The sequence below is a fragment of the Cynara cardunculus genome (genome assembly GCF_001531365.2).
Source record: "Cynara cardunculus var. scolymus isolate 2C chromosome LG 16, CcrdV1, whole genome shotgun sequence".
NCBI classification, from domain to species: Eukaryota; Viridiplantae; Streptophyta; class Magnoliopsida; order Asterales; family Asteraceae; genus Cynara; species Cynara cardunculus.
In genome coordinates, this window is record NC_037543.1 from 19,471,857 (window position 1) to 19,488,680 (window position 16,824).

The window sequence follows — 16,824 nt, forward strand, 5'->3', positions numbered from 1 at the left end:
GGGGTGCAAATAACAACCCCACGTAAAGTTCAAATGAGAAGATGATCAATTTGCGAGAAGGCAGGAAAAAATAAGACACATAATCTATTAATTAAAAAATATCATAAATAAAAATGTAAAATAATTTTAAAAAATTAAAGTAATTATCATTTTGAATTAAATAAATTCTTGAAAATCTCATTATATCATTTAGATTATATTTATTATTAATTTTACTTAATTCATAATTTTTTTATCAAGTTCTATATAATTTTTTTTCTGGATACACACTTGATAAAAAAAAAATCATAATTTTCATCAAATATCACATGTGGTATCAACAATTAATTCATTTGTGATGCTTGTAGATATTTTTGTTAACCATATGTGATTATGTATATTTACATTTATATATTTTTGTGATGTAAATATTATCACATGTGATAGTACGCCATTTATATTCAGATGTATATTAATTATCATATGTGATATATATAGAAATTCACATAATAAAAATTTATGGTATGTAATAGATCATATGTTAAATAAAGCTAATCACATGTTATTTAAACGTGAATCTAGAAAATGGTGAACAAAATAATATATTGACATAAAAAATGGCCATAAATCCATTACAAATTTATAAAACTAAAAAATATTTTTTTAATTAATTGATATTAGTGGAGGACTAATATTTAGGTGATGTTGTTTTTTAAGAAATGTTGAAGTCTGAAATTTTACTTCACTTATGGTATACTAGAAGAGTACTTACGCAATTAAACGAGACACATCTCGATTTTAATATTCTATTTTATTATTTGTCTATGTCGATTTTATAATACGATTTTATGTGTTTTTAAGAAAGTAATAATAATTTTATTTTTGAATAAAATATAAATTTGAAAATATCATAAAAAATTTAAAAAAAAATATCAATGTTAATATCAAATCAATTATTTAAAAGTTTTCATTTTTTATGTAATTTTTTTAATTTATTTTTTTATTATAATTTAATTTAAGTTTAATAATGAAATAATTTATTTTTGGTTTAATAATATAACATTTTATAAAGATAATAATTAAGTATTCTGTTAGAACTCAAAAATTATCCTAATTATATTTTAGATTTTTTATATTTAAAATGAGATGTTTATCCTATATTTGATTATGTTTATCTGCAGTTAGTTATACGAATTCAGATATGGATCTTTAATAAGTTGTACTTACGCACAATCTACTTGTAATTTTGAGTTTTAAGTAATATGCATTAATAAACAGTACTTTACGCATAAAAAGTGGGTTTTAAATTTTTTTGTCAAATGCTTTATAATATAGTATAGATAAGAAGTGGTGTTGACATCTGAAATCTAAATCAATAACATTGTTTGTTTTTGTAAAATGATAAACGTCTGAATTTGTTTAAATTATCTATTAAAAAATTATATTGTTGAATTTATAAATACAATTTCACACACACACACACACATATATATATATATATATATATATATATATATTCCTCATCATTACGAAATTTACATCTAAATTATAATTAGAATTCATTTAAATGAAAATATTCATTAACACATTTAAATCCTATGCAAACAAGGCCTAAATCATCGACGGATTATCCGTCACTAATTTTTCAATGATTTAATCATATAATTAGCCTAATTACTTAGCCAAGCCAATTTTGGAAAGTTCGAAATTATTACCAGTAGATTTGTGAGGGCCGATATTAGTTGGTGACGATCAATCCGTCAGTGATTTTGCTGATAATTGAGTTCTCTGCGAAGCCGTGATATCCACTATTAATTCTTTTTTTTTGGTCGAAGGAGGGCTCAGTTTTAGTAAAGTTCTATATATTTGGTTTTAGAACAATCATAATTTATCGAATATTTTAAATCATAAAAATAATTATTATAATTTTAAATAGTAAAAATACATCATAAATTACGTTATGCAACTTGGATGAATGATTGAGAATAAGAGTTAAGTAGAAGAGCGTAAGAAAAAAATTTGTATCATTGATCACTTTTAAACTCATCCCCATCTCATGTATTGCATTTGATACGAAAGTTGATCTTCAATTAGGATTGATCCAAGAATCGAGATCATTTCTTACATTTCTCACCATAACTTCCATTTTCATTGTAACCCAACTCATACAACTTGTTTTATTACAGTAGATTATTTAACTATCTACGGCTACAGTTAACTATAAATTAAATTAAACTAATCAGTTAAAAAATTGAAAACCAACCAACTTAATCAATTATAATACATACATGGAGATTCAAGGAACACTCTAATAAATAAAAATATCAGAGAATAATTTATCAACTGTTAGATTAGATGATTTAATGGATGTGATTAAATCTGACATTTTCAATATTTAAAATATATTTTTTTTATGAATATGATGAAAATTCAAAATTGGAATAGAACAAAATTTATTTGTATTTTTGTAGACAAAAAATAATTAATAGGAGATTTTGGTGGGCCATGGCAATTCCTAGGGCAGTATCATGGTTCCAAGGTACTACTCACTACTAATATATAGGATGCAGGGATGCATCATTGATTGATGGGGACTCATGCATCTTATCTATCCCTTCACTTCACCATTTTTACATCTTTAGTCCCTTCACTTTTTAAATTCTTATTTTCGGTACCTCTTCTTTCTAATATATTTTTTAGGAATGTTTTTTCTTTCGTTTTCAACGATTATTAATTGAGTTCTTCTATAATAATAAAAAAGACAATGATTTCAACGGAATATACTAATAAGGTTGAAGTTACGTAAAGACTTAAGCTACTGATCGAATTATTTGTGTTCTTTGTTCTGAGAAAAGGAAAATTCTGCAAAGTTTTGAGGATTTCCCCATTGTTACAATCCGAATAAAACACGACTCCTTGCAATGTGGTGCGCAACCACGTTTGACGACCCCGCTTGATAAAATGACAAACTTTCCGAAGCCTTTCAAGAATTCGCTTGCAGTCTTGGATGATTTAACCAAAAGATTATAGCATTGTTCAATCACTTTGCAACTCTTGGATCACAATAAGCAATCTGTTTCCAGCCCGGCCACATTTCATCAGCAATTTTGCTATATCCAGCTCAAAGCTTCCTTAAGTACTATTGCCTCCGCTATCCCAGGTTCCGCTCTTTCGTAATGGCTTTCCTCCCTTAGTAGAACCAACTCTCTACTATGGTTCCAAGCCACACAACAGCAATACAGATGATTAAAAGGATACAACTTTTCATATTCTTGAATCGAAAAGAACCGTAAAAAATCACTTTTACAAAGATATCATTTATTAATTTTCGTTATAACATTGTTGTATAAAGATTACAACATTGATTATATTATTAGAAACTTAAAATACTAAGGAGCCATTTACCAATCACTTATCCGTTAAGTGCTTATCGGTAAATTTACCACTATCATTTATTTACTGGTTAAGATTTTAGTCCACAAAACGGCATCGTATGGAACAATTTACCCGGTAAGTGTTTACCGTGGTAAGAGTCGTCGTTCTCACTTACCGGATAAGACTCTTGGTCCTTGACTCGCTCTTACCGGGTAAGATTCGTGATCCTTTTCATATTCATCCGGTAAGGTGAAATGATTTGGTGTTCACTTATCCGAGTAAACGTTTGGTAAACGGCCCCTAAGTTATAACAGATGCACTCTTTCTACTTGTTAAATGCACCATACTTTATAAATTTCCTCTTTAGCACTCATCAACATCAAGCCCCTCTTTTTATATTTTTAATGCATGATGACATGAAACCCATACATTTAATTTCAACGTTTTTATTGATTAAAATAATATATTTTTCTAATGAAAATAATTTTTTGGAAGTTTTCCAATAATTTACATGAACTTATAAAAGAATATTTTTTTAAAATATTGTTTGGCATAAACATATATATTATTTAATTTGATTATGATGTAAAAATGACGTATGCAACATCATAATTTTTTATATTTTAATTATCTTCCCTTCCCAATCAGCCATCTTATTCTCCTTAAAGTCACAAATTCCACATTCACCTACTATTTATATACAGTTTTTTATTACCATCAGAAAGGTACTAGTACAATGCAGTTTATAAAGTTAATCAATGAATATAAATTGATTTTATAGATCTTATGGAAAACTCTTGATCTCACGTGAACCCAACCCCCCTCCACCCCCCACCTCCCAACACACACACACACACACACATATATATATATATATATAAACGTGGGATTTTGTAAGGATAATAACTATGTGAAAACGGTGAAAATACTTATGAGTCTAACTTCATTTTCTTTCAACTACATTCAATTACCTTTATCTTCAATTTTAATCGGTTTCATGATTTTATACATACATTTAATCACTTTTACATACATGAAGTTCATTATAATAAAAATAGGTAAATAAAAGTTGTTGAAAGTATATGAAGGTTTTGTTCCACCTTCACACCATAACTCTTATTTTCATCAGAACTCAACGCGCACACACACCCATCACACACACATATATATATAGTCGGTTCAAATGAGAACCAAATAAAATAAAACGAGAACAATCAAATCAACTACATGTGATTCACTTGATTTTGGCCCAGCCTAGCCACGTCGCGTGTTTGCGTTTACCGTGTTCCATAATCACAAGTGAAATTAGAATAAAACAACATGTGATTATAGTGCAAAATCACATGTGATTTGGCCGTTTCTATAGGATCAAAACTAACCTGCATTCGCATAAGCAAATCGCCACATGGATGAACACCTTGCTTCCGATTGTTCATAAAACGTTGTCGAGCATCTTCGACTTGTTGACGTTCGGCGGGAGTTCCGGCATGGGGATCGAACACCCAAATTTGGCGACCAACAAAGTTGTTGGTGGAAAATAAGTAAGGATCATTCCCTTCTGCTATCGTCAATTTCCACATGCTTGTGATTTGTGAAGGCGGTAGGGATGGGGGTATAATAGTAATTAGTAAAGGTGGTGGTATGTATGGAGTTGCTTTTTTTTGGGTGGTTTATATAGACTTTGCTACTTGCCAACTCGGTAGACTTTATTTTTTGGTGACAATAAATACAATATAATATATATATATATATATATAAGCGTTCAAATAAAAACCATTTAATTTGTAAAAATCGTGAAAACCTCATTCAATCAATCATAATTTTTAATTTTGTTCATTTTTTTGTAATTATGCGAGGTTGATTAACCATTTTATTGTAGAGGGTGTTAATCATGGATATTATCATCTTCATTATTTTAATTTTAGAGAAATAGATGAAACAATTTCATTAAAATTTCATTAAATATTATATAAAACAATTTTATAACCATATATGAAATAAATTTATTAAAAAAAATATTATATGAGACAATTTCATGAAAACATTTCATAAGATTAAACAATGAAATCGACGTATAAGGGTGATTTGTACGGTTTGTACAAATGATGGTGGTTTTCATTTGATCTTTTCTCTCTCTCTCTCTCTCTCTCTCTCTCTCTCTNATATAACATATTATATAAACTATTCGATAAAAGTATTAATTGATTAAGAACTTAGTATTGGATACTGTTTGTTTAATAATGTATAATTCCTTCGATTTTAATTTAAAAGTAATTGTTGTATATATACATTTTTTCTTAAAGTTCTTTGAGTTTTATAAAGCTAACCGATAAATAAGTTCAAACAGAGGATAATCATTAAGCCATATTAATACGATAGAATAATAGTGGTAATGATTCTCATAGTTATGTTATTTAAATTCCGACTCTCATCACCGAAGCTTTTAGATTCGCCACTGACCGTAGGCCCTGAATATGCTCCCTAGATGTCTAGCCTTGCTCTGTTAACTTCTCGAAGGTTAAGCGGGAAGAAATCCCCAACGTGCATGGAGAACCCCCTTGGGGTTACCTGTTTAGTTAAAAGTAATAATAACTAACTTTGTCTGGTACGGAGAACCCATTTAGTATCTATTTAGGAGGCGAACGGTATCATCTTCATCCTTACCCAGAACCCATTTCAGGTATAGAAATTAACGCTAATTGTCCCTCCCCCATTTAATATTAAAAGTTCAATCATCTTTAACAAACAAGTATTTACTTTATCAGAATCCCAAAGTCAAAATTAGACGAATGGAGTTTTCTTTGTTGACATAACATCTAATTGCATAAAGAATCAAAAGTCACAGACAATCCGTCTTTTTTTCTATAAGAAAAAGGTAATTTACGTCATTCAAACTATCCATTTGAAATAATTATCTTATACTCATAAGAAATTACTCTAACCAGACCATTTTAATCAAGACCGAATCTCAATCGAAACAGTGTTTAATCATAAAATTAATCGAAAAAAACATAAGCCAATAACTAAATGATTAGCAAATAAGTCGTCGTACAGTTAAGCTCATTAAACTGTAAACAAACATCTCCTCAGTTACACATGTCAATATAATTATGAATGGTATGTTTAAAAATAAAGTCATTCCAGTAAGTATAACATTTGTATAATATAACAGGACCTTTTTTCCATACAATTCTACATATAACATACTGAAATCTCTAAAGAAACATTATAACATAATCACTGAAATCACATATGAATGAGGAAATTATGCATTGGTTATCTCACAAACAATTGTAGTTACGGTTGATCAATTACTATCACAAACCGGCAATACCTTCACGTACTTACAAATTTTTTTTGTCACAATATTCATGTTTTAATCAGATAATAAACGATGTACACAAAAAAGATGTCTATAAACTCAGTACAAATAAATTTCATAGTACGATGTCTCCTGATTCCTCCAAAAACAATTTTATTTATTTATTTTAGATTAACTTTTATACTTATTTACACTGCTAAATGGGAGACTCTTTTCAAAAACTAAATGAAAGACTTTTACCTCCTTGGGAAACCCGTTGCTAAAAGGATGATTCGTCACAAAACCTTCACAAAAGTTGGTGGGTAATTCAAATAAGTGACAGGATATCCCCAGGTATTTTCTAGATGGTCCATTGGAATTTCTTAAAAAACATCAAATTCTACTGAAACCATTGATATTTTATGGGTAATTCGTGATAATTACCGATGAAAATATTTATTATGTTATATATAACGTAGCAAAAGTCAAATACATTAAATATATAATAAGAATTTGGTCGACTTTTATCACGATGTAAAGTTGTCTTGTCATTCACCGGTCACATATTCAATGTGCTTGTGTGTGAAAGAGAAACTCAGATTTTACATTTATCCAAATTTATGAAAAAGAAAATTTATAAAAATAACCATTTAATATAACCGTTTGTCATAAAATAATTGGGTTTTTTAGGTTTTACGATTTTGACCACCTAGATCGCTTCCGGGGGCGATCCGTACATGTTGGGGGCGATCCCCATTAAGACCCTTAAAAAATTGCCTTAAAAGACGAGATTACTGTTGACCCTCGAAGACCAAACTTTGACCTCGCCCTAGGGGGCGATCCAAACTGTCCCATCGCCCCCAGGGGCGATCCAGCCTAAAAATATTTTTTTTTACTTTTTTTGTTTTGTGGTATTTTTAATAAAACCGATACCCCATTTAAGTTGTATTTTTTAACTTTTTTAGAACCAAATTTCATGGGTAAATGTTTAAAAATAAACCATTATAATTATGGAGACGCAAAAATTATTTTTATCTAATTTGGGTTTCGTAAATCAGATATTAACCCGTACATCTCTTTTTTTTTCTTTTTTTTCTTTTTTTTTACCTCCAATTTCATTATAAATACCAATCTCCTACTTCATAATTTTTCACACTTCCCTTTCATTTCTTTTCTCATATATTCTACTCTCACATCTTTAACCATTAAACACAATCAACTATCATAAAACATGAAATCACGTCAAAGTGATGATGTTTGTGTGTATCTTCGAAGTGGCGGTTTATTCCAAGATATAAATGACGTTTTAGAGTACATTCCAATAACCTCCCCCACATAGATAGATGCATATACATATACATATATACATATATATATAGAGATAGATAGAGTATTTACCGGTGTTTACATATGAGCGGCTGATGGTGGTGATGGCGGCGATTGACGGTGGTTGGTGGCGGCGAGGGTGGTGGATGGTGGCGCTTGACGGTGGTTGTTGGCACCGGAAGGTGGTGGATGGCGGCGGATGACAGTGGTCGGTGGCGGCGGATGGTGGCCGACGGCGGCGGATCACGGTGGTCAGTGGCGGCGGAAAGTCGCTGATGTCGTTATACAGTGGTCTATGACGGTATATCGAAGAATAGTGGTCGTTCTTGGTCGGGATGGTCAGAGCTCGGTTTTTCATTTGGTTTTTCCAGAGAAAACGAGCGATGGTGGAGATGGATGGTGACTTATGGTCCCCCACCGCCAATTTATATAAAACGTTAAGTAATAAAACAAAATCCATCGTCAAATCGGCTTCAAATCGACGTCATAGAGTGTCATAGCATGAAAAATCGCGAAATCAGATATAATGTCTGATTTTTTCTCCCAAAATCAGCTAATTTTTTTTTTCGTAACCACAATTACCATTGTCTTATTTTATACCGAAAAACCATGAAATTTATAATTAAATACGTAAAAAGACACAATTTATGTATTTTTCCTTTTTATTAAAAACCCCTTAATTGTTAAATAAAAAACACAAAATGACGAAATAGAGGTCAAATTTCGTAAATCATATATTATATCTGATTTACGAAACCCAAATAAAATAAAAATAATTTTTGCGTCTCCATAATTATAATGGTTTATTTTTAAAACCTTTACCCATGAAATTTGGTTCTAAAAAAGTTAAAAAATACAACTTAAATGGCGTATCAGTTTTATTAAAAATACCACAAAACAAAAAAAAACATTAAAAGGCTGGATCCCCCCTGGGGGATGAGACAGTCTGGATCGCCCCTTGGGGCGAGGTCAAACCCGGTCTTTGAGGGTGAACAGTAATCTCGTCTTTTAAGGCTGGAAATATTTTTTTTTTAATTTTTTTTAAAGAGTTTAAATGTGGATCACCCCCCCCCACATGTACGGATCGCCCCCGGGGGGTGATATGGGTGGTCAAAACGCAAAAACCTCTAAAACCCGGTTATTTGTGGCAAATAGTTGTATTAAATGGTTATTTTTATAAATTTCTCTTATGAAAATCTGATTTATTTTTATTTTGTAAATTTGCGGTCCAACGATATTTGAATTATCGGTAGAGTCTCAATCGTTCTGAAGTTCAAGACGTTATAACGGAGTTGGTTTTATAGGACGTATAGAATGTCTAATTGTTTTGGTTTAACAGTTTATATAATCAAAATATAGAACATCTTATCTAAAAGCGTTACAATAGGTTTTATAGAACGTTTTTAGGCATTTTAACAAGTTTTTAAAACATTTTTGGAATAAAGTGTATAGCTATTTTATATGACACTTTTGAGAAGTGTCCAACCCATATTTTTATAGGACACTTGTAATGTTGTATAATATAATTAATACGATACTTTTCATGACCCTATAATATTCTACATTATGACGAAGGAACGTAGCGTTAGCCCGTGCCACCATACGCACTACATTGGGACCGTCCCTGTCTTTTCATGACACGTTTAGATTTTAGTTGTCCTATAAAATTAAATTTGTTTTATAGAGAGTTAGGGGTGTTCATGAGTGCTTATAAAAATAACTTATTGACTTATTCCAGTGTGGTACCGGTAATAAACAATTTTGAGTGTTCAGATAAACAACTTATACCGGTGCCAAACCGGTAATAAGGAGTTTTTGAATAAATTAAACTCTTCTGATTTATAATAAGTTGATAAGTGTTTTTATAAAAAAAAAAAAACATAAGTTGTTTCAAATAAGCAATCACAACCCTCCCCTCCCCTTAAAGTATATAAGCCTCATCAAATACGACTAGTGTGTTTATGATTATTTACCATATATAAGTATTATATATTTAATAAATACAACATAATTGGTTCAATTCCTATTTTATATTTGTAACGTATAAAATAGGAATCAAATTAATTATGTTATATTTTTTAAAAATATATAATATATTTTATTCTAAATTTTTGAGATATATATTTGAAATAAAAAAAAGTAGGTTTCCAAAGTATGATGCACAAAATAAGCATTATACAAAAGTATGTTAGCATTTTCATTCACTTTACACTTAGGCCTACCTTGTTTTTAGAAGAAAAAAAAAACTCTTACTAGAGTCTTATGTCTGATTAGTTAATATGTAAGATCATCTGATAAGAGGTAAACCAACATCTTATTTGTCTTTTATTGTTCTCTAAATTTTTAGCAATTGTGTTTCTCAATCTATTAAACTTAATCGATCACTTCTCTCAATTGATTCTTACCAAATCGATCCTCACCTGTCTCAATTGATGTATTTTAATATGATTTTAAATGTGTTAAATACTGTTAATGACATATTTTCGTTTAAATGAATGTTAATTATACAATTTAGATGTAAATTTCGTAATGATGATGAATAAATATGTGAAATTGTATAAATTTATCTATAAATTTAACATTATAATTTTTAAGGGATAAAATATATAATTTAAACAAATTCAGACATTTATCAGTTTAAAAAAATAAACAGTCTTATTGACTCTGAAATTTCAGACTTCAACACCACTTCTTATTAATCAGAAGTGAAATAAGACTTCAGACTTTAGCACCTCTTAAAAAACAAATGTCAACTTAATTTTAATCTTTGCCATTAATATCCTTAATCTTTTACTATTGATTATTAAATTATAAAACAAAATCAATAAATATACAATTCAATTAGTTGACCCTTTATTTCATAATTTTATTTTACTTTCTTTGAAACGATTTCCCAACAATGAATTAAAATAATCTTCAGTTTTCCTTTTCATGTCATCGACATTTCTATTTGGCCGATCATCATCGTTGGCGGGTTCATTTTCTACGAGCTTGTTGGCTTATAGGTCTTTCATGGGTCCTTTCGATCTACAAACACAAACTTAAATATATAAAGCAAAAATTGTGTCTACACAAGTCACACAACTGCCAGTTCGTTATTCGTTAGTGATTTTTCTAGCAGAGCTTAACAGCTTTTGCGTAAAGACAACGATATGTTTGAGCTCCAATGCCAATGTTGCAAAACTGATGTATGTACTTATGTGGGTCCCAATTCAATCACTGTTCGTTCTTATGATTTTAAGTCTGTTTTCTTAAATAGTTGTTGCAACTTAAATTTTGTATTTACAGTGGTTAATTATTTCATTATTAAAATATAATATCTTTATTTTTATTATTGTAATCACTAATTGTTAAAACTAATAAATATAGCATTTTCAAGTATAACTTACAATATTTTATCCTTCGACGTTATCGAGCTCTGTATTGCGTATTTTAAACATTAGTGATTTTCAGATGAGTCGAACGGCAAATTCATCTAATTGACGTTAATTTTTAACCTTCTCAATTGTTATCTTTGTTACATGTTAGCGAACATTTCTACTTTTGGCCTGACAAGCTATACACATCGAGTCATACCAAACTCAAACTTAACTCCACCAACGAGACGAGTCAACTCAATTCCGCTCCAAGCATCTTCGCTAGAGATTTGGGTCGTGGAGTAATGATTCTTGACTAAAATTCGTATTTTGACCGTTCGGAAATACAATAATTTCATCTTTTAATGGAATTTAAAACTTTATCATATTTGTTTATTGATAATTATAGAAGATAACCATACCAAATTCAGACCAAAGTTTCGTTTTTGTTTTAAAAAATTTATTAAAAAATTATAAGATATTCGACTTCATTGGTTAAAACAATTAAAATAATACTAGAAGAGTACTCACGCAATGCAACGAGATACGTCTTGATTTTAATATTTCATTTTATTATTTATCTTAGTCGATGTTATAATATAGTCTTACGTGATTTTGAAAAAAAAAACGATGATGTTTTTATTTTTGAATAAAATATAAATTTGAAGATATCATAAAAATTTGACAAAAGTATATTGATATTAGTATCGAATTAACTATTTAAAATTCATCATTTTTTGTGTAACTTTTTAATTCAATTTTTTTATTTATAATTTAATTTAGGTTCAATAATGAAGTAATTTATATTTGGTTTAATAATATAATTTTCTTATAAATATAACAATTAATTATTTTGTTAGAACTTGATAACTATTCTAATTATATTTTAGATATTTTATATTTTAAAATGAGATGTTTATCATTTATTTGATTATGTTTATCTGCAGTTAGTTACACGAATTCAAACATGGAGCTTTAATAAATTATATTTATGCATAATTTACTTGTAATCTTGAATCTTAAGTAATATGTATCAATATAGAGTACTTTATGCATAAAAAAATGGTTTTTAAGAGTTTTTGTCAAATGTTTTATAATATAGTATAGATATCTCTGTCCTCAATATCATGTTTAAAGATTTCTCTAAATTTGGAGATTTTATAATTTATTTCTCTATTTTAACATACATTTTAGCATTGTTGTTCTAAATATTCTAAAAAACTCTCTAAACGAGTGTTTCATTAGAGGTATTAATTACTAATCAATGAAAATAAAAATAAAAGAAACTGTTTGGTTTTATAAAAAATAATAAGTTCATTCTCCCATAAACCCAAATTTTCGTTCCAAGTTAAACTGGAGAAAATAAAATTCATTCTCATTTTCATTCTCCAGCTGAATCAAACAGCCATAAATTTGGAAAAACATTCCACCTTTCTACCATTTTTTTTATTTTAAAAAAATTGTTGGATTAAACAAAAAAAAAAAAAAAAACTAGAAATACTCAAAACAAAAAGCTACTTCAATAATGTTTTAGCAAAGTTCATGGTTTGTTTTCACTTTTTTCATTTATGTGCCTAACACATTTTTATTAATTTTTAACATGCTTTTTGCATCATTTTCAAGTTTATCAACAAAACTAAATTATTAATTAATAATATAATAATTAAATAAGTAAATTATTAACCAACAATTACCTTATCAGTTATTTTATCAAACATAACGTAAAAAGTTTCGTCAACAAAATATTAGCATCAGATATGAATATAAACATTTTATAATATATATATATATTTGTATGTATGTATGTATGTATGGGAGTAATAAAAATGAGAAACTTTATATTTTGTAATAAACGTGAAAACTTTTATTTTAAGGTATTGTTTTACATGATTTTTTTTCCCATCTAAAGCTAGTAATTTAATGTATTAATGGATATATATATATATATATATATATATATATAAATATATATATGTTTATTTTTTATGTATTCAGTTCATAATATGAAATATCTTTACTTGTAACGTTTATTTCACAAACAAGCTAAAAATGTTCATATTGTAAAAATATATACGTTGTTAAACCGCTTTATATAATTTTCAAATATATTTTATGAAACTTTTGTTTCACAAACGGACTAAAGATATTCATATTGTTAAATTAACATGTATTAATCAATATAATAAATTCTAGTCTTATACTACAAAAATAGATACAATAACACATGATATATTTGTTCTCAACGTAATCATAATTTCTTATGTTATCAAAAGAGTCTATATATATATATACTAGAAGGGTACTCGCACAATGCAGCGAGATATATCTTCATTTTAATATTTTATTTTATTTTTTTGTCTCTGTTAATATAATACAGTTTATGTGATTTTGAAAAAGACAATGTTTTTACTTTTGAATAAAAATAAATATGAAGATATCATAAAACTTTGAAAAAATTATCGTTATAATGTCAAATTAACTATTTAAAAGCTCTATTTTCTATACAGTTTCTTTAATTTAATTTTTTATTATAATTTAATATAGGTCTAATAGGAAAGTAATTTATTTTTGACTTAACAATATAATTTTTATAAAGATAATGATTCTATTAGAGCTCAATGATTATCCTAATTATATTTTAGATTTTTTATATTTAAAATGAGATGTTTATTCTATATTTGATTATGTTTATTTGCAATTAGTTATACGAATTTAAAAATGAAGCTTTAATAAGTTGTACATACGCACAATTTACTTGTAATCTTAAATTTTTAGTAATATGTATTAATAAACAATACTTCATGCATAAAAAATTATATTTAAGAGTTTTTGTCAAATGTTTTAATATGCATCAATAAACAATACTTCGTGCATAAAAAATTATATTTAAGAGTTTTTGTCAAATGTTTTAATATGCATCAATAAACAATACTTCGTGCATAAAAAATTATATTTAAGAGTTTTTATCAAATGTTTTATAATATAGTATAAATATATTATTTTGAAAAATATATTATGAACAATTTTTTATTATTAAATTATATATATAAAGTCAAATATTACATTTAATTGTTCAAATTCTATCAACCCACCGTCGTACAAAATAGTAACACCACTAGACTGCAAATTGAACTCCACTACCCACACACCCCCACCACCAACACCATTTCCCTCCATATAATTCCACTTCTCTCCGTTCTTTTCTGCATCAGCGCCGCCCTTTCTCTCTCCATATTCCTCCGCCGCCGTCACCGTTAACACCCCTCCCGCGGCGATGGCGGCATACCCCCTATAGGTATCATCTCGATACAATCACACACACCCCCATATCAATTTCAAAAAACCAAAAATGGTGGGTTCATTCCTCTCCACTTAATTTCCCATTTTATTCATCTTCTCCTTTTCAAATCTTGCTCAACAATCAACCAATTTGATTTGCAGGTTGAATCATCGCCGGCGGCGAAATTACCTGCTTGGCTTCAATCTTTATTATCGGAGAAATTCTTTAATGCTTGCATGATTCATGAAGATGCGAAAAAGAACGAGAAAAATATATTTTGTCTCGATTGTTGTGAAGCTATTTGTCATCACTGTCTCGATCTTCACACATCTCATCGTCTTCTTCAGGTTTCAATTCGTAATTCATTCGTTTGTGAACTTCAATTTGTTCTTGATTTTTTTTTTCTTTTTTGGGTTTGAATTCAAATTGTTTGCAGATAAGGAGGTATGTGTATCATGATGTTATAAGGGTTGGTGATGCTGAGAAATTAATGGATTGTTCTTATGTTCAAGTGAGTTTAAATTGCATTCAAAATCATGTACCACTTGTGAATTACGGATCGAATTTATGTAATCTTGATTTCAATCTGTTCAGGCGTATACTACAAACAGTGCAAAAGTTGTGTTTTTGAATCCAAGACCACAAACTAGAGCTTGTAGAAGCTCAAGCAACAATTGTGTAAGTTGTGATAGAGGTCTTCAAGACTCATATTTCTTCTGCTCTATATCCTGCAAGGTATCTCTCTCTCTCTCTCTCTATATATATATATGTATATGTATGCATATATATATATGTGTGTGTGTGTGTACATACATATAGACTATAGTGGTTCTTGATGTGGGTATAGTTGTATAATGAATCAAGAATCATTACCCAAAGTTCTTGTTTCTTTTTTGTGTTGATTTTCAATTTTGGATGCGATCTTGCTTGGTAAGTTGTGTTTTCTTTTGGTGGGTTTTCTTCGAGGGTGGCACATTTTCCATAGGTCAAAACTCTTATTCCTAGAGCAATGTGCATTTTTCCCTATATTTGATAGCTTCTTTGGTTTTTAATTCATTACAAATTTCGAATTTTATGTGAACCCATTTTGTCGTTCCATTTTCTATCAACTGGGTTTGGATTGGATTTACTCTTTGACAAAAGATGATATCATATTTTTGAACCAAAATTGTATGTTTTTTTAGATATCGTATGCGTAATTCTGAATCTTGAAAAGGAACCCTTTTGAAATTTTCTTGTTCACTGAATTGGGTCTCTGTTACTTTTTCCACAGATTAGTCAGATTCTGAGAAGTGAAGGAATGTTGTCGGAATACCTTCACGATTGTGAGGTTTTGACCCTGCCGGAAATGGGTTCCGACGACGGTCTAATGACACCGGAATCCGTTCTTGAACCATTCGTTTCATTAAGGACTTCATCTGGTTCGAGTGCCAGCTGCGCCGGAGTTGATCGCCTAACAATTGCCTGCACCGCCACCACCGAGATTGTGAGGAAAAAAAGAACTTCAAAGTCGGCGATTCCTCCGGCGTCGCGTAAGCCAGTTAACCCGTCGGCCGTAGAAACTCCGGCGAACCGGCGAAAGGGTATGCCGCGGCGGTCTCCGTTTAATTGATGCTTCCGTACGGTAGAGTACGAGTGAGCAGGGTGTCGAAGGGATGGATGGTGGGGGTGCAAGTCTTATTTTTAACTTCTTTTTCTTCAAAATAGGTCCTTATAGAATGATGAATGTTACAGACGAGTACCTCCCAGTTTTGTTTATTACCCATTGACCCTTCTCTTTATTTAGATTTTTTTAGTGCTAATATGGATTTAAAACATTTAGTTTGTTCATCGATACCATTAATAGTTGATACATCTCATTAGCCCTTAATTTTCTATTGCCTCTTATTTATTTTTTAATATATATTGTTTTTTGATTGATGATAGTGTCGTATCAACAACATTCTTATCACATGTGATAATACATGTGACATTCTTATCACATGTGATAATACATGTGAGGGGGTTTAGTAATGTAGGGGCGATCTGGCCCGCAATCAAGATCGCGTCGAAAATTGTTCGCGTCTCTGATTTAGTATTACATCGGTATCATATGTGATTGTTTATTGTAACAGAGTGTTTTTGTGCTCTCGTAAAATGAAGGTGTTTTCGTTTGAACCATTCCCGATATATATTAGTTTTTATTTTAATAGTTGTCGTATTTATTT

General features: G+C 29.3%; 1 protein-coding gene across 1 annotated transcript; it reads left to right on the top strand.

Annotated features, from left to right (window-relative positions):
• The first annotated feature begins 8,180 nt into the window (after nucleotides 1-8,180).
• On the top strand, nucleotides 8,181-16,229 carry LOC112529080. The gene is made up of 6 exons (XM_025140155.1): nucleotides 8,181-8,319; nucleotides 14,633-14,666; nucleotides 14,811-14,964; nucleotides 15,054-15,128; nucleotides 15,212-15,352; nucleotides 15,891-16,229. Exons 1-6 carry the CDS (start codon nucleotides 8,181-8,183, stop codon nucleotides 16,227-16,229), a joined length of 882 nt encoding a protein of 293 aa, XP_024995923.1.
• The last annotated feature ends 595 nt before the right edge of the window (nucleotides 16,230-16,824 follow it).

Bases quoted from the DNA above. Each gene is read 5' to 3' on its own strand.
- LOC112529080 (XM_025140155.1), top strand. From the start codon at position 8,181: ATGACAGTGGTCGGTGGCGGCGGATGGTGGCCGACGGCGGCGGATCAC. The intron at 8,320-14,632 runs GTCAGAGCTCGG...TACCCCCTATAG, and splicing joins GGTCGTTCTTGGTCGGGATG to GTATCATCTCGATACAATCA. The intron at 14,667-14,810 runs TCAATTTCAAAA...GAAATTACCTGC, and splicing joins CAATCACACACACCCCCATA to TTGGCTTCAATCTTTATTAT.